Source organism: Carlito syrichta, unplaced genomic scaffold, assembly GCF_000164805.1.
Source record: "Carlito syrichta isolate Samal-C Ts95f unplaced genomic scaffold, Tarsius_syrichta-2.0.1 Scaffold304334, whole genome shotgun sequence".
In the NCBI taxonomy this organism is placed as follows: Eukaryota; Metazoa; Chordata; class Mammalia; order Primates; family Tarsiidae; genus Carlito; species Carlito syrichta.
Genome location: NW_007248430.1, coordinates 121,967 through 148,168, shown reverse-complemented (window position 1 = coordinate 148,168; position 26,202 = coordinate 121,967). Strand labels below are relative to the sequence as shown.

At 38.6% G+C, this 26,202-nt stretch overlaps 1 protein-coding gene across 2 annotated transcripts in view; it reads left to right on the top strand.

Annotated features, from left to right (window-relative positions):
• SLC38A11 (solute carrier family 38 member 11) overlaps positions 1 to 26,202 on the top strand; it is a 75,318-nt gene that overhangs the window by 11,356 nt on the left and 37,760 nt on the right. For both annotated transcript variants that reach the window (XM_008059671.2, XM_021713180.1), the window contains 4 exons: positions 1,128 to 1,262; positions 2,502 to 2,567; positions 6,173 to 6,279; positions 10,599 to 10,678. In XM_008059671.2, the coding sequence (XP_008057862.1) occupies positions 1,128 to 1,262; positions 2,502 to 2,567; positions 6,173 to 6,279; positions 10,599 to 10,678 (388 nt within the window). The remainder of the gene's footprint in view (positions 1 to 1,127; positions 1,263 to 2,501; positions 2,568 to 6,172; positions 6,280 to 10,598; positions 10,679 to 26,202) is intronic.

Sequence of the window (26,202 nt, the reverse complement as noted above, 5' to 3'; positions counted from 1 at the left end):
CATCTAGAAAAAAAAAAAAAAGAAATTTTGTATTTAAATACACTCTAGACCAAATAAACCTAAAAGACATTTACAGAACATCCCATCTAACAGCTACAGAACATACATTTTTCTTGACTGCATATAAAACATTCTCCAGGATAGAATGCATGTTAGGCCACAAAACAAGTCGTAACAAATATGAGGAAATGAAAATAACATCAACTACGTTTTCCGAAAACAGTGGTATAAAACTAGAATCAATATAGGGAAACTTCAGAAATTTTACAAATACATGAAATTTCTAAAATCTAAATGTCAACAAAAACATTTCCTAAAGTATCTCTTAACCATATTACTATGAAATAAAGTTACTGATTTTATTTTGTTATAAAATTGAATGCTCTGATTCTCCTAGATCTATTATTTTTAAATGCTTGCAGCATTTTTCATCCTCAGTTTTCACACGTTGAATACCTATGAAATATTTGATTACCTGCATTCTGATTACCTGCATTCTGTTCCTTGGACAATTGACCTTATAACAATTGCTGAAGGTCAGAAAAGCAATAGAATGTTTTTTGTGGGTTTTTTTTTTTTGAGTTGGAGTCTCACTTGGTCATCCAGACTGGAGTGCAGTGGCCGCTCCCGGCCACTGCAGCCTCGACCTGCTGGGCTTCCGGCGATTCTTCCGCCTCAGCCTTCCAAGTAGCTGGAACAACAGGCGCGCGCTACCATGCCCAGCTTATTTTGATTTTATTGTAGAGATGAGGTCTCGCCAATTTGCCCAGGCGGGTCTCGAACGCGCGGGCTCAGGCAATCCACTCACCTCAGCCTCCCAAAGGGGTGGGATTACAGGCTGAGCCACCGAGCCCGGCAGTAATAGAATGTTGACACTTTGACTCTAGTCTGTTTCCTCTTCTCTCCTGTTATTTGCATCTTTATCGGAAAATATATGGCTGAAAACATTACAGTTGCATAAAATGGTGGTGTATTACAAAAAGAAAGTTTTGTTATATTAATACTATAGCATTAAATTAAACACTTCTCTAAATTTCCCATTTTCTCAATGGTTATTAAGTGAAAACATGAAAAAACTTTGTATTAAGTGTAATCTGACATTTATTTCATCATTATTTTTGCCACAGACTTTTCCCTTGTTTTATTGATAAAAGGCGGGGCTCTCTCTGGAACAGACACCTACCAGTCTTTGGTCAATAAAACCTTCGGCTTTCCAGGGTATCTCCTTCTTTCTGTTCTTCAGTTTTTGTATCCATTTATAGGTAAGATGATTGTGAAGATGAATATTGAAATTATTTGCATAACACAGTCATTTCTGATTAAAAATACTTTCAATAGTCATTCAAGAATATTAGCAGCTGAAATATATCAAAATTAAATGTTTGTTTCCTTAATTATTTTCTTCCTTATTTTCTAGCCCTTTTGATTTATTTTATGAATATTTCTTTCAAATAAAATGAGGGTTATTTTCATCAGGTTACTGTTTGGGCTTTCTTTATTTGATAAAAAGCAGAATGATCTGGAATGAGAAATAACAGACTTCTCCTAAGGCTTCTACTTTTTTTTTGTTGTTAACCTAAGGATTTGTAGATGCCATGTACTAGGCCAACATGCTATTTAAAATTTGTATTATAATGGTGAAAATGTCACCTAGCACTTCTTAAATAAATAAAATGTTAATATTCTCCAATGGCTAAATTGACTTCGTTTTTTGGTTTTTTTTTTGAGTTGGAGTCTCACTCTGTCACCCAGACTAGAGTGCAGTGGCTGCTCCCGGCCACCGCAGCCTCGATCTGCTGGGCTCTGGTGATCCTTCCGCCTCAACCTTCCAAGTAGCTGGAACTACAGGCGCACGCTACCACACCTGGCTAATTTCTCATTTATTATAGAGATGAGGTCTCATCAAGTTGCCCAGGCGGGTCTTGAACCCGTGGGCTCAGGCAATCCACTCACCTCGGCCTCCCAAAGTGCTGGGATTACAGGCTGAGCCACCAAGCCTGGCCTTGACTTCATTTTTTAAGTCAGTTCTATAGAAAATATTGTTCAAACTACTAGTTCCATATGTCTCCATTGAAGCCTATGAATATACGTCCCAAAAAGTCTTACTTTTTCAATTGAGGGGGTATTTTGATGCCTTTAAAATTTTCTATTATTATGCCTCACTTTAAGCAGTACATGTGTTCCTGAAAAGGTGTTTGGAAACCTAAACTTTAACAACAAAATAAACTGCATTTGAAGTGACTACCAAGACTTACTATTTAAAGGTGTTCTATGGTGAATCCATTTCTAAAGTGAAAATCTTTTTGTAATACAAATTGATACTGCACTACAAATCTGTTGTTTAGTTATTTTTAAAGTTGCCCAAATTGGTAATTATAACATATATTTGAGGATAACAGAATTATGCCAATATTTGGGGTAATAACTGTCTGCTTTCAAAATATTCAGGATGAATATGTGATGGCTTGTTGGTGAATATATCATTTTAATTATGTTTTTAGCTATGATAAGTTACAACATAATAGCTGGAGATACTCTGAGCAAAGTCTTTCAAAGAATTCCTGGAGGTAAGCCAAAATAAAAATTTTGAAGATTTAAATATATTTGTTTTATATAGATATTTATAGTTAATGTGGCTCATAATAATTTATAAATAAAATATTTTTAAATGGAGTAATTGGATTACCTCAGGTTTCTATGATCCATTCTGATCTTGAAGTTTTGATCTACTTTTATATATAATTGATTCCTTATTTGGCTGTTTGAAAAAATGTTACTACTATATATGTGTATATGTGTATACTTAGAATACTTTATATTTTAAATTCCTTATGCTTCATATCACCAGCTTTCTGTGGTAACATTTTTTTCATGTACTATTGATACTACATCATTTTTTAAATAAGCAAGCTATTTTCCCTGTTATTTATATTAAGGTATCATTGAATACAGCAAAATTAACCCTTCAAGATGTACATTCTGTGAGTTTTGACAAATGCATATAGTCACTAACCAGAGCCATAATCCAAATACAGAATAAGCTGGGAGCAGTCGTGTGTTCCTGTCATCCCAGCTACTCTGGAGGCTAAGGCAGGAGGATTGCTTGAACCCAGGAGTTCAAGTCCAGCCTGGGCAACATAGCAAAATCTCATCTGTTAAAAACAAAATAAAACAAACACAAAAACAAAAACAAAGAAAAAAGAACAATTTCATCACTCTCTCAGGTTTTCCAACTTCATTTGAAGTCAAACCTTTCCTAATCTCCAGAATTTGGCAATTGCAAATGAGATTTGTCTCCCTATAGTTTTGCTTTTTCCAGAATGCCAGATAAGTGTCATCATATGATATATAGCTTTTTTGAGGTTGGCTTCTTTTGCTTAAAAAGGTGCATTTGAGATTCATTTGTGTCTTTAGGTGAATCAGTAGTTTGCTGTTTTTAAAAAAGTTATCACTGAGAAGCATTCTGTTTTATAGATGTACAACTATATCTGTCATCTAGTTGAGGGACATTGTGTTATTTCCAATGTGGGGTGATTATGAAAAAGCCTCTATGAACATTCTCAAGCAGACCTTTTCAACATGTTGCTACAACTCCACTCCCTATTCTGCTTTTTGTTATGTCATGGTTATGAGAGTCATTCAGAGATTGTGAGTCTTTTTGCTTTGAAGAGCTTCTCATAATCCCCATTTCATTGTGATCTAACTCTATGGTTGTTATTATAGTTGAAGAGATTGATGGAATAATACCTCTCCTTTTAATGCTTGAATCACTCATTCTAGAGACATACAAAACAAAATGAAACAGAACCTAGAACTGGAAATTGTAGCTGTTCCTCTCACAGGGTTTAGTGGAAGCTGAGATCAAGGAGGCTTGGCTATCAAATCACAGACCCACTGCTTACTAGTGGTGTGACCTTGAGATGGTTGGTTATTCTTTCTGAGTTTGACTCCTCACCTCTACATTATGAATTACAAACTTACCTGATTCATAGAATTGTTGTGGGAAACAAAAGAGATGATTCAGGCAGTACCTACCACATAGTAAGCTTACATTACTGGTAATGTAAGCTATTATTATTAATACCCTGAACTGTCTGTAGCATCTGTCCTAGACCCTCCCTAGTCTTTCAATCACGATTTTATAAATTGAGATCATGTGGGTGGATAGAATGCTAAGAGAACATGGGCAGAATATAATATTATACACACAATATGATCTAAATTATGTAAATGTTATATTTGCAAATGCAAGAAAAAATAACAGAAATATATTAACATATAAACTGTAGTTATCTTTTAATTGTGTGATCCATGGAATTTTTGTTTCCTTTGTTTTTTCCCAAGATTTTTCAAAGGAGAATTGCTAATTTTAAACATTTATTTATTTGAAAAATAATACATATTTATTGGGAAAATATTAGAAAACACAGATAAGCAAAATGGGGAAAATAGAAAACACTAATAATCTCTTCCCCTTGAGACAGTCAGGTAGGGACAGTTCTTCTAACACTCTTCCTTTTTTTTCTCCTTCCTTCCTTTTTTTTTTGAGTCGGAGTCTCACTCTGTCGCCCAGACTGGAGTGCAGTGGCTACTCCCGGCCATTGCAGCCTCGACCTGCTGGGCTCCGGCAATCCTTCCGCCTCAGCCTTCCAAGTAGCTGGAACTACAGGCGCGCACTACCACGCCCAGCTAATTTTTTATTTATTGTAGAGATGAGGTCTCGCCAAGTTGCCCAGGCGGGTCTCGAACCCGCGGGCTCAGGCAATCCACTTACCTCAGCCTCCCAAAGGCGCGGGATTACAGGCTGAGCCACCGAGCCCGGCTGCTTCCTTCCTTTTTAATGGAAACTTTCAGAGTTTTAAGAATATATGTAATTGCAGATATTCATAAGAGTAACATACTACCATACATCTTGTCCTTTAGTGTGCTTCTTTCTCTGAGTCATATTTTAAAAGAATATTCTCATATCATGCTTTAATGGAAGTTCAATATTCTCCTGTATAGTATCTACCAGACAGTTGCAGTGACCATAATTAATTTAACTTTCCCTGATAGAAACATTTTAATCGGCCGGTCTAAAATTAAACAATGGTGTCTTCATTGGAATAGATATGTAGTTCCTTAAGTGACTATTTTGATTCCTTCTAAGTATGTTTCATTTTATGTTTAAAACTTCTCTTTCTATTTTGTTTTATATATGTGTGTCTATATCCTATTATTTTTATTTGCATTTATTCATCACCATCACCAAGAATCTACAGTGTATACTAGTTGCAGGAGCTTCCTGTTGTGACCTCTGCCCAATCCAACAAGTTGCTTCTGTCATTCAGGGATATTAATTCCTTCTTGACAAAAGTATAGAGCTATATTATGTATTTTCATAAATCTTGATTTTTGAAATATTGTGTAAGTATTACTGTTCAAGTCTCTTGGGATACAGAAGTTAAAAAAAAGAAAACAACCTTAGAAAATGTACTGTTACCAGGTATGATGGCTCATGACTGTAATCCCAGCACTTTGGGAAGCTAAGGCAAGAGAATTGCTTGAGATCGAGAGTTTGAGACCAGCCTAGGCAACATAGTGAAATTTGTCTCTACAAAAAATAAAAAACTAAACTGGGGTTGTTGTCATGCACTTGTAGTTCCAGCTACTTGAGAGGAGGCTGTGACCGCAGTAGCTATGATTGTGCCACTGCACTCCATCCTGGGCAAAAGAGTGAGACCCCAACTCAAAAGAAAAAAAAATGTGCTGTCATCTTGCAGCTTACATTCTACATGAAGGGTTTTGTATTTGAGGGCTTTGAATAGGTAATGACATGATTTTTTTTTTTTTTACTTTTGTAAAGGATTTCTGTAGCTTCTGGTTTAAGAGTATTCTCTAAGGAAACAAAGAAGCATGGAAACTGATTAGAAGGATGTTGAAATAATTTGAATGTAAGATATTATAACATCATTTAAGGTATAGGTTTATTCTTAAGTTATTTTGCATTTACAGGTTTGCGATTTATTTCTATTTTTACATAGTTTTGTGGAGTTTATTCACTCAAAATTCCTGTCATTGAGGTAGTGTTGATGTTTAGGTAATTTTTATAACTAAATGCTTGGCTATTTAGTTGTGTCACCAATATGTTACTTGTACCTATGGAGACTTAATAATATTTATTGTGTTTTAGTTGATTCTGGAAACTTGTTTATTGGTCGCCACTTCATTATTGGACTTTCTACGGTTGCCTTTACTCTGCCTTTGTCCTTGTACCGAGATATAGCAAAGCTTGGAAAGGTAAATTTTGCATTTTAAATAAGCATGGAAATGCACCCTGTTACCTGCACTGATCTTACTGTCTATTTGGCAGAATTCTTAAGTAAAGTAATCATATTCACTTTCTTTTCGTTTATTTATGCTTATGCCAGAGTAAACTGTGGTTGAATCATTAGCTTGTTTTTGAAAACTAATGGTTAAATAGTTGATGAGTGTGAACTAAATATGTTCTTCCTTTTTCTTTCCTAAGGTATGTACCATAATGGAAGTCAGACAGCGCTTTTTAAACTTAGAAAATATAAAAAAAACTATATTTATTTATTTATTGAGTTGAGGTCTCACTCTGTTGCTCAGGCTGAAGTGCAGTGGCACAATCACAGCTCACCACGGCCTCAACCTCCTGGACTCAGGTGATCCTTTTCCCTGTGTCTCCCAAGTAGCAGCACAATGCCTGGCTAATTTTTTTTTTTTTTTTTTTAATTTTGTAGAGATAAGGTTTTGCTGTGTTGCCAGGCTGTTCTTGAATTCCTGGATTCAAGCGATACTCCTGCCAGTCTTCCGAAGTTCTGTGATAACAGGCATGAGTCACCATGCCTGGCCTCAATAACTATATTTAAAATAAGTCTAATTTATTGGAAAAGTGTTCAGCCTTTTCTGTAGGTAGTTTAAACAGTCTAAATTTAAACTAAGAAGGGTGACTCACTGTAATGGCTTTAAATATTTTTATGTGTAAATTACGTCTACTATGCTTGTACTTTACCTTGAATTGAAATGTCAATGTGTTGATTGATCAATTTTTGTGAATTTGATCAATATTTATGATTCTTATTACTAAAGAGAAAAACTTAACTCTTCTAATGAAAGCAACCAAATAATTATTCAACTCACTCCATAAGTTCATCTGCACTTACTCTCAAGAAATATTTGGGGCAACCTCCTTGGATCCCTTCCCACTGTGGGACCTTTTCTGTCCTCTTAATAAATTCTGCTTTCAAAAAAAATGAAATATTTGTATTTTACCCAAAATATTGTTGCTGCTATGTCTACATGATGCTAAGCATTCTTACACATAACTTTTAAAAATAATTATTTATATAGTTTTTCATATTCTATTTTGGAAAGTTCAACAGTTGACTGAACTTTACTTTTCACTGGGATGTTTGATGTCATGTATCCAGTTATGAAGTCCTTACTTCCAGGTGGAGCTGAGGGTGGAGGCAGTATTTCACAGTTTTCTGACACCCTCCATCCCTAACAGTCATTCAGAAATACACAAGACTGTATCAAAAGGTGCTTTTTTGTGAATTCTCTAAAACGATTGAACTATTTTCCATTTCACATATTCAGTGTAAACATGAATGTTATATTCTGAGAGCAGAGAGCAAGGCATTCGTAAGAGGAAAGCTACTAATATTCTGTCATATCTTTTTTTAAATTAGAAAATATAGTTTATTTAAAAGAAAACTAGAGAGAGAGAGAGAGAGAGAGAAGATTCACCTCCCCAAGGTGGGGGACGGGGGCAAAGCCAAGAAGCATGGTAACAGCCATAACTCAAAGAGCACATGGCCACACCACAGTCTAGCAAGGCAATGACTCATATTCTTAATATCTGAACATTTTTTTCTAAATGTCTCTAAAAGTGTCATATTAAAATGTCTAGCTGGGCATGGTGGCTCACACCTATAATTCCAGCACTTTGGAAGGCTGAGGCAAGAGGATTGCCTGAGTCCAGGGGTTCGAGACCAGCCAGGACAACTTGGTGAGACCTCTTCTCTACAATAAAGCAAAAAATTGGCCAGGAATGGTGGTGCGCACCTGTAGTTCCAGCTATTTGGAAGACTGAGGGGAAAGGATCACCTGAGCCCAGCAGATTGAGGCTGCAGTGGCCGTGAGTATGCCACTGCACTCGTGCCTAGGCAAAAGAGTGAGACTCCTACTCAAAACAAAAACAAAAACAAAAAAAAACCTGGCCAGGCACAGTGGCTCAACCTGTAATACCAGCACTTTGGGAGACTAAGGCAAGAGGATTGCCTGAGCCCGGGGATTCGATACCAGCCTGGGCAACTTGGTGAGACCTTATCTCTACAATAAATCACAAAAACTAGCTGGGCATGGTGGTGTGCATCTGTAGTTCCAGCTACTTGGAAGGCTGAGGTGAAAGGATTGCCTATGTCCAGCAGGTTGAGGCTACGGTGACCATGAGCGTGCCACTGCACTCCAACATGGGCGACAAGCGTGAGACTGCTACTCAAAAAAAAAAAAAAAAAATCTAAATAAATTTCCTGGCCAGGTGTGGTGGCTCATGCCTGAAATCACAACACTTTGAAAGGCCAAGACAGATGAATTGCTTGATCCTAGGAGTTCAAGACCAGCTTGGGCAACATAGCAACATCTCATCTCTACAAAAAATTTAAAAATCAAAAAACTAGCCAGGCATGGTGATGTGCACCTGTAGTCCCAGCTACTGGGGATGCCGAGGTGGAAAGCTCAACCGATCCCAGGAGGTCAAGGCTGCCATGAACTGTGATCGTCATTTTCATGCCACTGCACTCCAACCTGAGTGGCAGAGTGAGACCTCATCTCAAAAATAAAAACAAACAAACAAATCTCACAATGAGCAAAGCAGACTAGGCAGAAGTTCATATCTGGAGTCAGGTCGCTTGCATTTGAGTTCTCTCTCTGCCACGTTCCAGCTGTGACCTTGGGGATGTTACTTAACTCTCTGTTCCTCAGAGGACCAGCAGATTCATAATAGAAATTTTTTTCTAGTTAAAAATTAACAACTTAGAAAACAAGGTTAATGAGAACCATGTGAAATAAAAGCAATTTTACATTCATTGTTTCTTATCAGAGGAAAAAATCCACAATGTGCTTATTCATTAAAAAGTTACGACTAGAAACACAGACCTATCATAATGAGTGCAGGGGGCACATACACACACAGACCAGTTTGTATTTTAACCAGTTGAAATAGTGACAGAACAGAAAGGAAGAAGCAAAACAGACCTAGAAACACAGACCAAAGGGCAGAACCACATAGGAAAAACAGACTAACTGAGCTAGAAAGCAGGGAGGAAAAAGCTGAAGCATCCCCCAAAACATATTGGGAGAGGCAGTTATGTGTGTTATGTTGGAAGGGTGAGGGGTAAGATAAAGAGAGAAGGAGAAGCAATTACAGATTTTTTTTAAAAAGCACAAATCAGGCTGAGCTCGGTGGCTCAGCCTGTAATTCCAGTGCTTTGGGAGGCCGAGGTGAGTAGATTGCCTGAGCCTGCGGGTTTGAGACCCGCCTGGGCAATTTGGCAAGACCTCATCTCTACAATAAATCAAAAATTAGCTGGGCAAGGTAGCGCGCTCCTGTAGTTCCAGCTACTTGGAAGGCTGAGGAGGAAGGATTGCCGGAGCCCAACCGGTCGAGGCTACAATGGCCAGAAGCTGCCACTGCACTCCAGTCTAGGTGACAGAGTGAGACTCCAACTCAAGAAAAAGAAAGAAAAAAACCCACAAATCAACACTAAAATAGGCCTGAAGAAAAAAAACCCAACATAATTTCATTTTTACTTTCAGTTATATTTGCCTGTTGTATATTCTATACAGGAAGCTAGTAAAAATGTAGCCATGTTGCACGATTATAACAATAGTTAGAGTGATGCTTGCTTACTTATTTTGGGTGCAGGGAGGGAACCAAAACTGAGACCTGATATCTCTACAATAAAAAACAAACAAACCAACAAAAATCAGCCGGGCGTGGTAGCACATGCCTGTAATTCCGGCTACTTGAAAGGCTGAAGCAGAAGGATCCCGGAGCCCAGCGGCCACTGCACTCCAGTCTGGGCGACAGAGTGAGACTCCAACTCAAAAAAAAAAAAAAAAGAAGAAGTTACATGCTTGGCATTATCAACATCCATCTATAAAAATAAACTAGGCTGGGAGTGGTGGCTCATGCCTGTAATCCCAACACTTTGGGAGGTGGAGGCAAAGGATTGCCTGAGTTCAGGGATTCAAGACCAATGTGGGCAACCTGGCAAGACTTCATCTCTACAATAAATAAAAAAAATTAGCTGGGAGTCGTGGTGCACGCCTGTGGTTCCAGTTACTTCGAAGGCTGAGGCAGGAGGATCAACTGAGCCCAGCAGATCAAGGCTGCGGTGACCATGAATGTGCCACGACACTCCAACTAGGGTGACAGAATAAGACTCCAACTCAAACTCCAACTAAAGAATTGGGTAGACAAGTCCATGCATAAGTTTACCCAAGTAAAAGAAAAGAGAAAGACTTAATATTTTAAGCAAAATTGTCTCCATTCTAAATTGGTGATATCTTTACATTTTCTTTTGCAGGTCTCCCTTATTTCTACAGTTTTAACAACTCTGATTCTTGGAATTGTAGCAACAAGGGCAGTTTCATTGGGTCCACACATGTAAGTTTTATTGTTATATTTGTTTGTCTTTAATTTATAGCCTTTACATGGATGTGTATATGACATATTGTAAATGTAGAAATGTAACATAATCATAGTATCAGAAACATCATTTATGCTTAGTATTTGGCAAAATGAGAGAAAGTAATTATAGGTAAGTGAAAATTATTATAGGTAACTGAACATTTTTCATTTTAACCCTGCAAGGCTCATGGGATTAAACCAGGTTTACTTATTTTATTGGTCACCCAAAAAGTTAGAATAAAGAAGAGATTTTGAATAGTGGGAAACAAGAACAAAGTTTCACCAGTCTAGGATGATATGAGAATAAAGAACATAGTGAGTGGTTTGGTTTCTTTTTCCATTAAATTAAATTAATCACTTTGAAAACTACCCTCACTCTTTTTTAAGATTACATTCTATAATTATTTTGTGTTAAAATACTATGCCATTTGTGAACTAATGGTGATAGCTAAAGTGGTATTTATTTGTTTTTAATGTTATTTTATTTATTTTATTTTTTGCCAATTGGTAAAATTTTGACAAGTTGATATTGGTTTTCCAAACTTTTAAAAATGTACTCATTCACAAAATTTTAAAATGTGTGTACTTCATTTACACTACACAGTTTTAGGCTGGGCGTGGTGGCTCACGCCTATAATCCTAGCACTTTGGGAGGCTGAGGTGAGAGGATTGCCTGAGCCCACATGTTCAAGACCAGCCTGGGCAATTTGGTGAGACTTCATCTCTACAATAAATAAAAGAAAATTAGCCAAGTGTGGTGGCACATCCCTGTGTTTCCAGCTACTTGGAAGGCTGAAGTGGAAAGAGTGGCAGGTCGAGGCTGCTGTGGTCGTGAGCATGTTGCTGCACTCCAGCCTGGGTGACAGAGTGAGACTGATGCAAACAAATAAAAAATAAACTACACAGTTTTTATGCTTTTCTTATAGAATAGATTTTCCAGATAAAGACTGGGTAGTTTATATTCATAGTCCCAAGAAAATGCTGGAATGAAACTAGCTTAAATTGGCTTTAAACATGGAGTTACATTACCACAATATACAACAAATATTTGTTGAATAAATAATACATTTGGGAGTTCCCATGACATCTTAAATATTTTCTCTAAACTAAATATGACAAAGTACAATTAATGTAAGACAACATGTCTAGTGCAATGTGAGGAATTCTGGTTAGTCAACGAATAGTATTTGTGAGTAAAAAGGAAACCTGGTGAATTTTTCTCATTGATGAAGCAGTCCCCAAGGTAATTTATGTTTTCCTATTGGCTAATTATTGCTCTGCAAAATTACTTCACTTTCATCCAAATTTGCTTATGATAGACTTCTTAGTTTACCAGAAAAATGCCACAAAAAAGCCTCAAGTATATTTGAAAGAAAGTATGAAATATCTAGTCTAACTGCATTTGATCGTCTTTTCTTTAAAAAAGCAAACCCCTACTCTTTAAAGGATTTAAATAAATGAGAGAAAGCAAAAATTTCTGTAATGTCTATATTAATTTTTCTCTTCAAATATCTTAATCCTGACTCATAGTTGTATTGGTCAGCTAAGGCTGTCATAGCTAAACACTCTAAACTGAGTGGCTTAAACAACAGAAGTTTTATTTTTTCAGAGTACTGGAGACTGGATGTCAGAGATCAGGGTGCCCGTATGGTTGGGTTCTGCTGAGAGTCCTACTTCTTGGCTGATAGAGGGCAGTCTTCCTGCTGTGTATTCACATGGCAGAGAGAGACAGTAATCTCTGGTGTCTCTTCTTATATGGGCACCAATCTCATCGTGAGAGACCGCCACCCTCCCTTTATGACCTCTTCTAACTCTAATTATCTCCCAAAGGCCTCATCTCCAAATACTAAAAAAAAAACACGTTGAAAGTTAGAGTTTCAACCTATGAATTTGGAGGGGACATAATTCAATCCATAGCAATAATGGTTTTGAAATGCAATTGATTCGCTTCAATATGGCCATTTATTCTTTCATTTGGTAAAAATTTATTGAGTGCCTATTGTTTCCAGCTATTGTGCCGTAACTTGAGAGAAAAAGAGCAGAGAGAGCCATGAATTAACACCTGCTGAAAGCTGTTCACAATCAAGTATAAAGAAGGGACTTTAAAAAAAAAAATGAGAAAGAAAAAGAAGTGATAGTACAATATGGTCAGTGCAAAGTAAAAGCATGAGGCAGTGCCAAAAAAGAGAACATACTAAATTCTGTGATTAGATCAGGGAAAGCTTCCTGGAGGAAGAAAAATATGATCTAGGTGTTTTAAAAGATGAATTGGAATTTTTCTAGATAAAAGGGTAAAAGGCATTATAGACCCAGGTAAAGGTGCATGTAAAAAAAAAAAAGCCCAAAAGCATTTACTAATTCTACTGATATTTATTTAGAGTCTGGTTTTTTTTCTTCTTCTTTTTTAGTTAGAGTCTTACTCTGTCACCCAGGCTGGAGTGCAGTGCCACGCTCATGGCCACCCCAGCATTACTCTGCTGGGCTCTGGCGATCCTTCCCCCTCAGCCTTCCAAGTAGCCAGAACTACAGGCATGTGCTACCATGCCCGGCTAGTTATTTTATTTATTGTAGAGACGAGGTCTCACTAAGCTGCCCAGGCTGGTCTTGAACTCGCGGGTTCAGGCAATCCACTTGCCTTGGCCTCCCAAAGTGCTGGGATTACAGACTGAGCCACCAAGCCTGGCCTAGAGTCTATTATTCAGCTCTGGTTTTCAAAAGCTGAATTCACAACAAAAAGCTAATAAAAGTATATTAAACAGAATATAATAAATAATAATTTTGGCTAAAAGTTTTAGCTGTATACTTTGAAATTTTTATTATGAAAAATTATTTTAGGGAACAAGTCTTTAGGTAATGATAAAAGGCAGCCTAAACTTGGTAAATACAGTATTATGAGGTAATATTGAGAAGAAAATAGCTAACGTAGGAGGTAAATAAGTTAATCCTTAGTTATACCAGGAGGAACAGTGTAAAGCAATGATTTTCAACACTGGCTTCACATTAGAATCATCTGAGTAGCTTTACAAAATACTGATGCCAGAGCTCTGCATGTCAGAACCGGACTGAATTTGGTACAGGGCCTAGGCAATTGGATTCGTTGTTTAATAGTTGGTGGTTCTGTGAACAAGGATCTAGAGCCTCTCAGTTTAAAGAGATTAAAATCACGAGTACACATTTTTAACTGACACATTGTTTCTAAAATTAAACCAGAGACTTTGAGTTATTTTAGTTACTGTTGTGTGATTATCTTTCATGATTCATTCTCCACTTATTTTTTTCAGTATTTTTTATATACAAAATGTCATGTGAGATACTATCATGACTACAAAGAGACATAAAATGTATCTGTTCTCAAAGGACTCCCAGTTTAGTGAAGAAGGAAAGGCTATACAAATGACTATCATCTAGGCAGTTTCCTTTCATATAGAGGAAAGAGGAAGGGGAGTCCACTTCCTGGTACGGCTAAATGAACTGATTTTATGACCAAAGAGCTATTTACTTATGTTGTAAACAAAATGGGGCCTATCTGTCTGACTTCCTGTGGTAGTGATTCAATATTTTATCTGTCTTTGAAATTTTTCTAATAACAGGATTATTTGCTTAACTCTTTCAATATTTAGATGTTAAAGAAGTATGTTTTTAATCCTGTGCCACCTTTTATTTCTATTTGAATACTACTGCAAACAACTTCTGTTTGTCTTGATTTACAATCAGACTAATTAAATCCCATGGTTAGGAGCTGGCATTGTAGCTAGTCAGGCAGCTTCTTTTTGAAAATATAACAGCCATGAATACTTATAATCCATAAAACATGAGAAATTCAATACTCCATGTGTGGTTTTCTTCGTTTTGGGTTCAGATGAATGATTAGAATAGCTGTAGTTTTTCATGGGGCTTTTAAAGTGGTATTTGAAAAAAATCTTTAAACCCACTATCAGAAAAGGAGAAGGTCTGTAACAGCTACTGGTAGTGACCTTGTTACTATGGAAACACCTTTTTAGTAGTTGTCCTTTAAAAATAAAACACAATTCAATTTCCTTTTCCATAACTCATGGGGCCATAAATTCTGCTTTTTGATATGATTTCAAATATCTTACAGACTAATGACTCTCAGTTCTGTTTGGAAATTATGTTCAGTTTTATTGTATTTTCTAACCTTATGCTTTCTAAAAATGGAGGTGACAAAGCAATTTAGTTGCTTTCCAAAAAGCATGCTAGTATAAAAATGCAATAACACAGTTGTCTCATTTATTTCATTTTTTTCTAATTACAATCAGAGGCATTATCACAGTGAAAACCTTCATTCTGTGCCTTATTAATATTCAATTATTTATATTCATAATGAAAATGATAATGTGCCATCAAAATTTACAACTGATGGGGCACGGTGGCTCATGCCTATAATCCCAGCACTTTGGGAGGCCAAAGTGAGAGGATTGCTTGAGCCCACAGGTTTGAGACCAGCCTGGGCAATTTGGCGAGACCTCATCTCTACAGTAAATCAAAAAATTAGCTGGGTGTGGTGGCGCATGCCTGTAGTTCTAGCTACTTGAAAGGCTGAGGTGGAAGGATTGCCTGAGTCCAGCAAGCCAAGGGTACAGTGGCCAGGAGCATGCCACTGCACTCCAGCCTGGGTGACAGAGTGAGCCTCTGATAAAAAAAAAAAAAAAAAATACAACTATTTTGCTTTTACATAGCATCTCTTTTACAGGATCTTAATCAATCGTGTAGTATCTTAAACAAAATTCCAAAAAGTGTGTCTACACTTTCAACAGGGATTTACGCATGTAAAGTGTGTATTCTTCAAGAATCTCTATATACATCTCCTATTCATTCTAACAAAATTCTACAACTTAATGCTACACATAAAGAAGAACCAGAGGGAGCATAATAAAGATCAGAAAAAATGGGTAAAGACAGAAGAAGAGGAAGGGAATGAATAATTCTGACAAATATTAGCCACTGAGTCTTTGATGATGAAAAAAATGATTGTCCTTTTTGTTACAAATGACAGCAGCCACAGAAGCTTAACTGGTTGAAGCAAAAGAGAATTTATTGTCTACACCGTAAAATTCAAGGCTAGTGCTGTTTTAGGTATGACTGGACTTAGAAGCTTAATGAAATCGTATTGCTTTTTGTTTGCTTGTTTGTTTGTTTCACCTCTCAGCTCTGCTTCCTATTTCTTTTTTTTTTTTGAGTTGGAGTCTCACTCTGTCACCCAGACTGGAGTGCAGTGGCCGCTCCCGGCCACCGCAGCCTCGACCTGCTGAGCTCCGGCGATCCTTCCGCCTCAGCCTTCCGAGTAGCCGGAATTACAGGCATGCGCTACCACACCCAGCTGATTTTCTGATTTTTATTGTAGAGATGAGGGCTCGCCAAGTTGCCCAGGAGGGTCTTGAACCCGCGGGCTCAGGCAGTCCTCTCGCCTCGGCCTCCCTAAGTACTGGGATTACAGGCTGAGCCACCGAGCCCAGCACTCTGCTTCCTATTTCAACTCCAGTTTCTGAATAGTATTCTCCGAAACTGATGAAATTATAGTAGCAGGGTCAACAGACATCAATTCAAGTTCACATTCATAAAAAGAAAGAACTTTCTCTTTTAGAGTACCTTCAACATCACTCCCAGACTTAGTTCTGAATGGTTCTAATGAAGATCCATGATGATCCTCCTCCTCTTCCTTCTCTTCTTTTGTGAAGAACATTTATGAATGAAAGTAGCATGTCAAAACAGTGTCTTGAGAGCGTAGGAGCTATAAAAAAAATACCCTTTAAAAAAAAAAATCTTCATGACCAGCCTAGGCAACTTGGCAAGACCTTGTCTCTACAATAAATCAAAAAATGAGCCAGCTACTTGGAAGGCTGAAGTGGAAGGATTGCCTGAGCCTGGCAGATCGAGGCTGTGGTGGCTGTGAGCATGGCACTGCACTCCAGCCTGGGCAACAGTGAGACTCCGACTCTAAAACAAAAAAAAACAAAAAAAGGACAACCCCATTGGGTCCCCTCCCAAAGTTGTGGGAGCTTTTCTGTCCTCTTAATAAATCCTGCTTTCAAAAAAAAAAAAAATCATGGAAGATTTTGCACATGATATAGACCAAGCCAAAAGATAGAGCCAAAAATCCTACTTGTGATCTTGAAAAGTTAGTCTTTAGGATATAGTTAGGGTGATCCTTCGGGAGAAGCTAAGATAATTCTTTCTCTTGAAACAACAGAATAAAAATACAGATACATTCTGAAGACCAGTGAACAGAATTTGAGTGCTCATGCCTAATAGCCTCTATTTTTTTTTCAAAGGTGAGATTATTATCTGAGAGTGTGGTAGCCAAGAGTAGGTTCAAAACTTGAATAAATTGGGCTCGGTGGCTCAGCCTGTAATCCCGCGCCTTTGGGAGGCTGAGGTGAGTGGATTGTCTGAGCCCACGGGTTTGAGACCCGCCTGGGCAGGCGAGATCTCATCTCTACAATAAATCAAAAAATTAGCTGGGCGTGGTAGCGCGCTTCTGTAATTCCAGCTACTCGGAAGGCTGAGGCAGAAGGATCGCCGGAGCCCAGCAGGTCGAGGCTGCGGTGGCCAGGAGCGGCCACTGCACTCCAGTCTGGGCAACAGTGAGACTCCAACTCAAAAAAAAAAAAAACCAAAAAAAAAAAACCTTGAATAGATTGGTTAAATTTCCTGTTGATCTCACTGTAGGAAGTGAGAAGGGATCTACATATAGGAATAAAATAATTATGTATTTGTTAAATAATCTTTAGTCATCTTTTATGTATTTTCTTCTCTGTGTATTTTACATCTCTCACCGTACTGTAAGCACTATGAGAACAGAGATTACATTTGCATTGTTCACACTGTATACCCATTACTCAGCAGAGTGCCTGACACAGAATTAGAATTCAGCAAAGAATTGCTGAATGATCACTTGGATACACAAATGAATCCACGAGCCTTCTGTTTAGTCAATTCAACTTTGGAACTGACTGACCAAAATTTTGAAGTAATGAAGTAATGAGACAATAAAAATTGCCTTAAGACAAATAAAAGTTTCATGCAAAACATTCACAATCAAAGAAAATTTTCCTAATGCTGCTTCCATGCTAGCAACGTTTCCTAACTCATTTGCTAAAATACCATTTGACCCAGCCATGTGCAGTGGCTCATATCTGTAATCCCAGCATTTTGGGAGATGGAGGTGAGAGGATGGCCTGAGTCCATGGGTTTGAGGCTAGCCTGGGTAACATGGCAATATCTCGTCTCTGCAATTAAAAAGAAAATAGCTGGACGTGGTGGCAAGCACCTGTAGTTCCAGCTACTTGGAAGGCTGAAGTGGAAAGATCACCTGAGCCCAGCATGTCAAGGCTGCAGTAGCTGTGAGCGCACAACTGCACTCTAGCCTGGGTGACAGAGTGAGACTCCAACTCAAAAACAAACAATATCATTTGACACTAGGTTCTGCAGCACTAGTAGAGCTAGTGGTATGTTTTACCAGGCAGATTTCCCACGTGAAACAACACAGAGTCCACATGAAAATTGGAAAAAAACATTTGCAGGATCACGTATACTCAGGAAGGATTAGTCCAGTCACCGTGTTAGTGGAAGGGGAAGAACAACCTTGGCTGCTTGATGTTAAGTACTTATTTCACCTCCCCTTGTTATAAATGACTGACTTATTTATAAGAGGTTTACCACCTGTCTGTTATTCCAGTTAGAAGCTAGGCTGGTCTCATTCAGATTCACAACCAACGGGCAAAAGTAGAGGTAAAGAGTCTTTAAGCCAATAAGAATTTATTAAATGTTTAACTGAAGCCAGGCTCGGTGACTCAGCCTGTAATCCCGCGCCTTTGAGAGGCTGAGGTGAGGGCATTGCCTGAGCCCGCAGGTTCGAGACCTGCCTGGGTAACTTGGCGAGACCTCATCTCTACAATAAATCAAAAAGTAGCCGGGCATGGTAGTGCGCACCTGTAGTTCCAGCTACTTGGAAGGCTGAGGCGGAAGGATCGCCGTAGCCCAGCAGGTCGAGGCTCCAGTGGCTGGGAATGGCCACTGCACTCCAGTCTGGGCGACAGAGTAAGACTCCAACTAAAAAAAAAAAAAATGTTTAACTGATGCCCGTCACTCTTCTAGGTATTTGGGCTGCAAAGATGAAGAAGGTACAGTCCCTAACCTTAGATCCCTACAGCTTATGGAAGAGACTTATTTTTAAAATTTTCAATATGATACAAGTGCTATGTAAACAGAGGAAGGGCCTTAGCCCAACCTGTGCAGGCAGGTAATATTGCAGGAGAGGGCAATACATGATTTGCTGCTTGAAAATATGTACAGGCAAACAGACCTGTGAGAAATTTCTGTTCTTTATAAAATACTCAGTATTTTGTTATAGCAGCACAAATAGACTAAGACCTTGGGTGAAACTAGCACCATCTTTAGCAGTTAGCAGTTTTTGGGTCAAAAAAGGGAAATGGGGGGTTTGCTAGGCAGAGGTTGGAAGTACTGTTGGGAGGAATGTGTGAGGCCCAGAGCTGGGGATGTATGTAACAGCAGAAGTTCAATTGTCTACCATTAGGAGGAGCTTGGAGGAGAAGGATACTTTACCATCTGTTGGGGTAGCTAGTACATAAAATGAAGTTCCTCCCTTGATAATTTTCTCAAAAACTCTTATCTTGCTGAGCACGATGGTTCATGCCTGTAAGTGCAACACTTTGAAAGACTGAGGCAGGAGGATTACCGAGCCCAGGAGTTTAAGATCAGCCTGGGCAACATGGTGAGACCGCGTCTCTACAATAAATAAAAAAAATTAGCCAGGTTTCAGTGGTGCAGTCCCAGCTACTTGGGAAGTCTGAGGCAGAAGGATCGCCTAAGCCTGGCAGGAAGAGACTGGTAGCCATGAGCATGCCACTGCACTCCAGCCTGGGTGTCAGAGTAAGACTCTGACTCAAAAAAAAACAGAAACAAATAAAAAACTGTATATTTCTTTTATGTTGCTTCTCAAACATATTTTTATCATAGTTTTAACAACTGTCATATCTCCTTACTGTCTCTTTTGAAAAACTGCTAACTGCTAAAGATGGTGCTAGTTTCACCCAAGGTCTTAGTCCATTGTGCTGCTATAACAAAATACTGAGTATTTTATAAAGAACAGAAATTTCTCACAGTTCTGGAGGCTGGAAAATCAAAGGTCAAGGCACTGGCATTTGGTGTCTGGTGATGACTGCTTTCTCTGCTTCCAAGATGATACCTTGAATTCTGCTTTTTCTGGAGGGGACAAATGCTGTGTCCTCACATAATGAAAGGGATGGAAGGGTAAAGGAGGCTGAATTCACTTCCTCAAGCCCTTTATAAAGGTGTTAATCTCATCTGTGTGGGCTCTGCCCTCATGGCCTAATCACCTCCTAAATGTCCCACCTCTTAATACTGTTTCTGGGGATTACATTTCAGCACGAATATTAGAGGGGACACAACCATTAAAATCATAACACCCACTGACCTCCACTTCCTCATCATCACCACAAGCTATACAGCTTCCATGTTTAGAAAGTAGCAAGAGTTTTTAGTGATTCTGAGCTGAAGGGTTTGCTATTATATAAAAGGAAATAAGCTTAGAGAGTTTGGCAGAGACTAAGGTGAAAGGAAAGCTTTAAGTGCAGTGGTAAGAAACTTGGATTTGTTTTTTAGTTGATGGTGATGATGAAAGTACTTAAGTGGGAGATTAACCAAATAAAGTCTCCATTTTAATTGAACTTCTCTTGCAACAGAGACAAGGACAGATGGGAGTAACCTGGAAAGAGGCTATCTAGAGCAAGGCAAGCATCAAGGCAAAAGACAATTGAAATGATATTAGGACAGATAGAAATGGAGGGAAAATTCAAGTCATTTTAAACTGGTAACATAACTGATAAAATGACTGAATGAGGGCACTAAAGGAGGAGGGGTTACTTAATTGTGATGTCATGTTTCCAGCTTGGACAACTAGATGGGTAGATGGTCCAGAACTCACTGCCAAAGTAGAAAATGGAAGAATCTGTTCAGCTAATTAGCATTTATTAAATGACCACTGGGCCAAGTCACTCTTCTAGATACTGGGGCTATGAAGACCAATATAGCACAATCCCTTTCTGAAGATCTCTTACTGCTTATTAAGAGTGGGGTGGGGCAAATAAAACACATAGGATTGCCTGAGTCCGCGGGTTTGAGACCTGCCTGGGAAACTTGGTGAGACCTCATCTCTACAATCAATCAAAAAATGAGCCGGGCATGGTAGCACGCACCTGTAGTTCCAGCTACTCGGAAGGCTGAGGTGGAAGGATCGCCGGAGCCCAGCAGGTCGAGGCTGTGGTGGCCGGGAGCACTGCAGTCTGGGCGACAGAGTGAGACTCCACTCAAATAAAATAAAATAAAATAAAATAAAATAAAACACATAAAAGATAACCTCAATAGACTACTGAATGGAATCATTAAAAGGGGGCTAGGGAGACATAAAGGGCCCTGCCTCCTTTAGAGGTATTTATTAACATAAGAGCAGAAGATGATCTGGAAAAAAGATAGTGTTTTTAATAGTTTGATATCTTAATTTTGTGCAACCCTTGAGGGAGGTGAAGTCACCCAAAATTTTGGAAATGCAAGTTTGAAGTTGAGGGAGAGTCGGGTGTGGTCAAGACTGTACAGAGACAGCGTATAAGGTAAAGAGAGACACAGTTCAAGTAGAATCCCAGTGAAAAATATCTGTAGCTTACATAATATATGATTATTTTTAATAATAACTCACATTATATTTTAATTCTATTTTGTGGAAAAACACACACACAAAAATAGCAACCATAATTCCAACAACTTTTTTATTAAAAAAGTGAAATCCTGCCCCCTCCCACCCATACTCTGTCGTGTCAATCCAAACCCACAGATTTAAACACAGTTAACACCAATTTCTTTCTTTCTTTCTTTCTTTCTTTCTTTCTTTCTTTCTTTCTTTCTTTCTTTCTTTCTTTCCTTCCTTCCTTCCTTCCTTCCTTCCTTCCTTCCTTCCTTCCTTCCTTCCTTCCTTCTTTCCTTCCTTCCTTCCGTCTCACTCTGTCGCCCAGATCCTTCCGCCTCAGCCTTCCGAGTAGCCAGAATTGCAGGCATGCGCTACCACGCCCGGCTGATTTTTTGATTCATTGTAGAGATGAGGTCTCGCTGCCCAGGCGGGTCTCGAACCCGTGGGCTCAGGCAATCCACTCACCTCAGCCTCCCAAAGCGCAGGATTGCAGGCTGAGCCACGGAGCCTGGCATGATTCATATTTTTTAAAATTATATTTTGGCAAAAAAAACCAGCATAAAGTCTTATGCAAATTTTCACTAGAAATCAGCCCTTAAAAAAATGTGTTTTAAAAAATGGATTAGTTTTGATGCTTAGAGTGATTCCCAAGAAGAATTTTCCTGAGCAGCTTTATATGTTCATGTAAACCACAAGTGAACAGAATCAGAATACAGGTGAGTGAGAAGTGAGGAGGTGGCAGAGAGTTTCAGCTGATGCCCGAGCTGGGGGACGTGGTCAGATCTGCCTGTCATTAATAGCTTGTGGTGTGACAGGAAACATAGAGCCTTTGTTTTGTGCCATCCCAGGCACTTAATTCTCAAATGTGTCTGGCTGAAGAGGTTCATACATATGTCTCTTACAACAAAAAAAGTCTGCCGGGATTGTATATTGGAAAGTGCCTCTGTTTAGCTGGAAGAGTTTGGGCAAGTATCATAGAGAGGTGCAATATTTGATTTTCCTGATCCAGAGATCTAATGTTCTGAGAATCAGAAATTGGAGCTATATGAGGGGAGACCCCCAAAAATCCAGAATTTATTTATTTAAAAATGTGTATTTATTCTTACATGTTTAAACTTAAGTCACCTTCAAAGTACTCTCGACTTGATGCAATACATCTATCGAGACACCTTTTCCACTGCTCAAAACGGTTTTTGAATTCATTGATTTTGATGCCTTGCAGTGCTTCTGCTGTGTGTTGTTTCACCTCTTCTGTATCAGCAAAACGTTTCCCTTTGGAGATTTTTTTCATCCTTAGAAACAAACAAAAAATTCACTCTGGGTGAGATTGGGTGAATAAGGAGGGTGGGGCACAGGTTTCAGGCCATTTTCAGTCAAAAACTGCTGAACACTCAGCATTGTGTGGGCAAGTTGACTGGTAAATCACCCATCATGAAATGGGCAAACGTGCTGAATCTCCAAAGAAAAATTCACTGAAGCCAAACGGAGTGTCTCACAACAAATGCTAGCTGGTACACTGATGTTAATGGGTTCCTAGAACACTTATCTAGCAGGAGATGCCTGTACTACAAAGGGCCTGTCCTCTGAGAGATAATTCCAGTTTATTTTGGGTACCCCTCATATTTGATAGGGCTTGCTTCCTATGACTCTGCCTTATTGCTACTCAGCTGTTACAAAGATAAAAAGTTTGTTTTTCAAAACAGAAGAATACAATTCCTGAATGCAAGAATAACAAATGGAGACAATTTTGCAAAATAAATGTAACTCCCCCAAAACTCTCCACCCCCCAGCCACAACCCTATACACACAAAGTACATATACTTAAAAATATATAACTAAGCATCTGTGTAGATTTTTCAAGGTAAGGAAAGAAATGCTAAGGCTGCAAACTGCTATAAGCCAGTCCCTATTTTTGTTAGTATTAAAATATTTTAAAACACTTGAATTACTGCTAAAATAATCTAAATTTACAATATCCTTTATTATTTGCCAAGGTCTTCCTGAAGCTTTGTAAAGTATTGAAAAGAATCTTCCTTTTCACCATTGCTTTTATTTGCATTTATTCAAAGTAGTTATTTTTCTCAAAAGTACTTAGTGTACTGGAGGAGGATGGTTAGCTGATTCTCTCTAAGAATGATTCAGTTACTGGATTATCTGATTCCCTTTCCTATCTGTTAGTGTATAGACACTGTTACTCTATTTATAATCAAGAAATTAGGAAAGAAAAAAGAACAAGTACTATCTTTATCACCACCTAAATGAAAACTTTAGGAGGAGATTCTGAAAGGCAACGACCAAAATGAGATTTTATCTTGTTTTGCTAGATGTTTCTTTATTTAGCATCCCAAATTGGGAATTGATTGCTTGGACCTATTTATGCATTTCATAAAAGTTTGATTTGATGAAAAGTAATGAGAAATTAATTTTCCATTACTTTTAAGAATACTAAACACACAAACACACACACTTTTCAAGATTTTTATGATAGGTGGGAGGCCACTGCTCCTCAGGGAAACAAAATACAGAACTTCAAATAATTCCTGAAAATGAAACTCTAAGTTTCCTAATCAAGTAGGTAGCCTCTGGTTCTCTATAAGAAGGTAGTACTAGAAAGAAGTCAACTTGGGCACCCCCCTGAGGATCCCTCCCACTGTGGGAGCTTTTCTGTTTTCTCAAGAAATCCTGTTTTCTTAAAAAAGAGAGAGAGAGAGAGAGAGAGAGAGAGAGAGAAATAAACCTACATGTAAAAAGAAAAAAACCTTAAATGTCACTGTTCTTAACATTTTATGTCAATGATGAAATATTATCTTTCATCATTTTTCTATAGTTAAATACAAAAGGAAAAATTTTATCTTTGTGATACTAATAGAATAAACCCCTTTTATAGTTGGAAATTTATATAACAAATTAATTTATAAGAATAAACCTTAATTTATGTATGTGTGCATGTAGATAGAAGCTTAAAAATATAAAAGGTAGCCGGGCTTGGTGGCTCAGCCTGTAATCCCAGCGCTTTGGGAAGCTAAGCTGAGTGGATTGCCTGAGCCCTCGGGTTCGAGACCTGCCTGGGCAACTTGGCGAGACCTCATCTCTATAATAAATCAAAAAAAATTAGCCAGGCGTGGTAGCGCACGCCTGTAGTTCCAGCTACTTGGAAGGCTGAGGCGGAAGGATCGCCAGAGCCCAGCAGGTCAAGGCTGCGGTGGCCGGGAGTGGCCACTGCACTCCAGTCTGGGTGACAGAGTGAGACTCCCCCTCAAAAAAAAAAAAAAAAGAATTTATGCTTTGCTTTTTTTTCCTGTGTGAAGGATGCAGGAAGAAGACTGAATGGTGGGCCTGTGGTGCGGAGAGAAGCTTGAATAGAAGTAGCTGGGGCCTGTCTGACATCAAGTGGTGTCCTGAGAGTGATCATAGCTGACTGGCTGAGTCAGAGCCTCCTGCTCTGAGTATTCTTATCAGGGAAAGAGAGAAAGAAAAAAATCTTTCTTTTGATCGACAGGGAGGTCATTGTTTCAGGGGCCGGAATCTGAGATTAAATTGCCACCACTGCATTATTGCTTTACCAAAGCTTTAGAGAGCTCCAAGTGCAGATAGATCTCTATAGGGAAACTCAAGCAATGATATCTGACTGAAGACTATGGACACTAAAACATCCTGAAAACTAGAAGTATGAAAAAAATGAAACTTCAGGGAAGGAAATAATGGCCAGAAGCCTATAAATGCTTATAATTTTGACCTACCTTTTTTCTCCTATAATCCAAATAACACCCTTCCCTTTTCCATTGCCCATTTACTGGGTGGATCGTGGGTGACCAGGACTGTTGTCTTAATGTTTTTATGTACCTTTTAGGGAGCCCTGCTATTCCTATCCTAGAGGACTGCAGGTGGCCAGATTCAAGCACTGCTTTATCAGTGGAGATTTTTGATCAGTATAATCCAGGTTAAGACTGTAGGTAAAAGGAATTTCTTAGGAAAAAATGAGACAGAAGTTAAAGAACGACCAGGAGACTGGAAACTCCCACCCTTTAGAGTGAAGCTCTCTCCTGCTTTCCTTTAACTGACCCTTTCTCTTTCCTTCCTTTACCTGCTGGGTCTTGGGTGGTCAGGGCTGTTATGTTAGTGTTAGTACGGAGGCATCCTGGAACCTCTCACCTCAAATATCCCTACCTAGAAAAATTTAGAAAAATACCCCTAGATTCTACTAAGCATGGTAAAATTAAAGCCATAGAGCCTTGGAAGAAGGAGGGGCATAAGTAATTTCATAGGAAGAAAGAAAAAATGGGGCAGAGGAGCAGACTGGTCAGGTGCTTGGCAACTCATGCTAACATGAAGAAGCCATCCTACTGATCCTCACCCTCTTTCTTCATCCAACCTGCAGGGTTTCGAGTGGCCAGGGCTTCTATGTTAGTGTTTTTATAGAGTCTTCAGGAAGTCCCAATCTTCAACATCCCCCAGTCTAGAGGACAGTAGGTGGACAAAAAGAAGAAATGGCTTCATGTGGGAGAAGTTCATGTATTAAAATACGGCTGGAAGTTGTGGGCAAGAGAAAGGTCCTTAAAAATGAAAAGGGACAGAATGAGAAATTGCACCAAGAGCTTTGAATTTTTGGCCGTTAGCCAAAGCTCTCTCCTACTATCACACTACCTCTCCCTTTCTTCCCTCCCTCTTTGTCTTTTTACTAGGAAGGGCCCCCCAAAATCTGGAATTTATTTATAAAAATTGTGTATTTATTCTTACATGTTTAAACTTCAGCCACCTT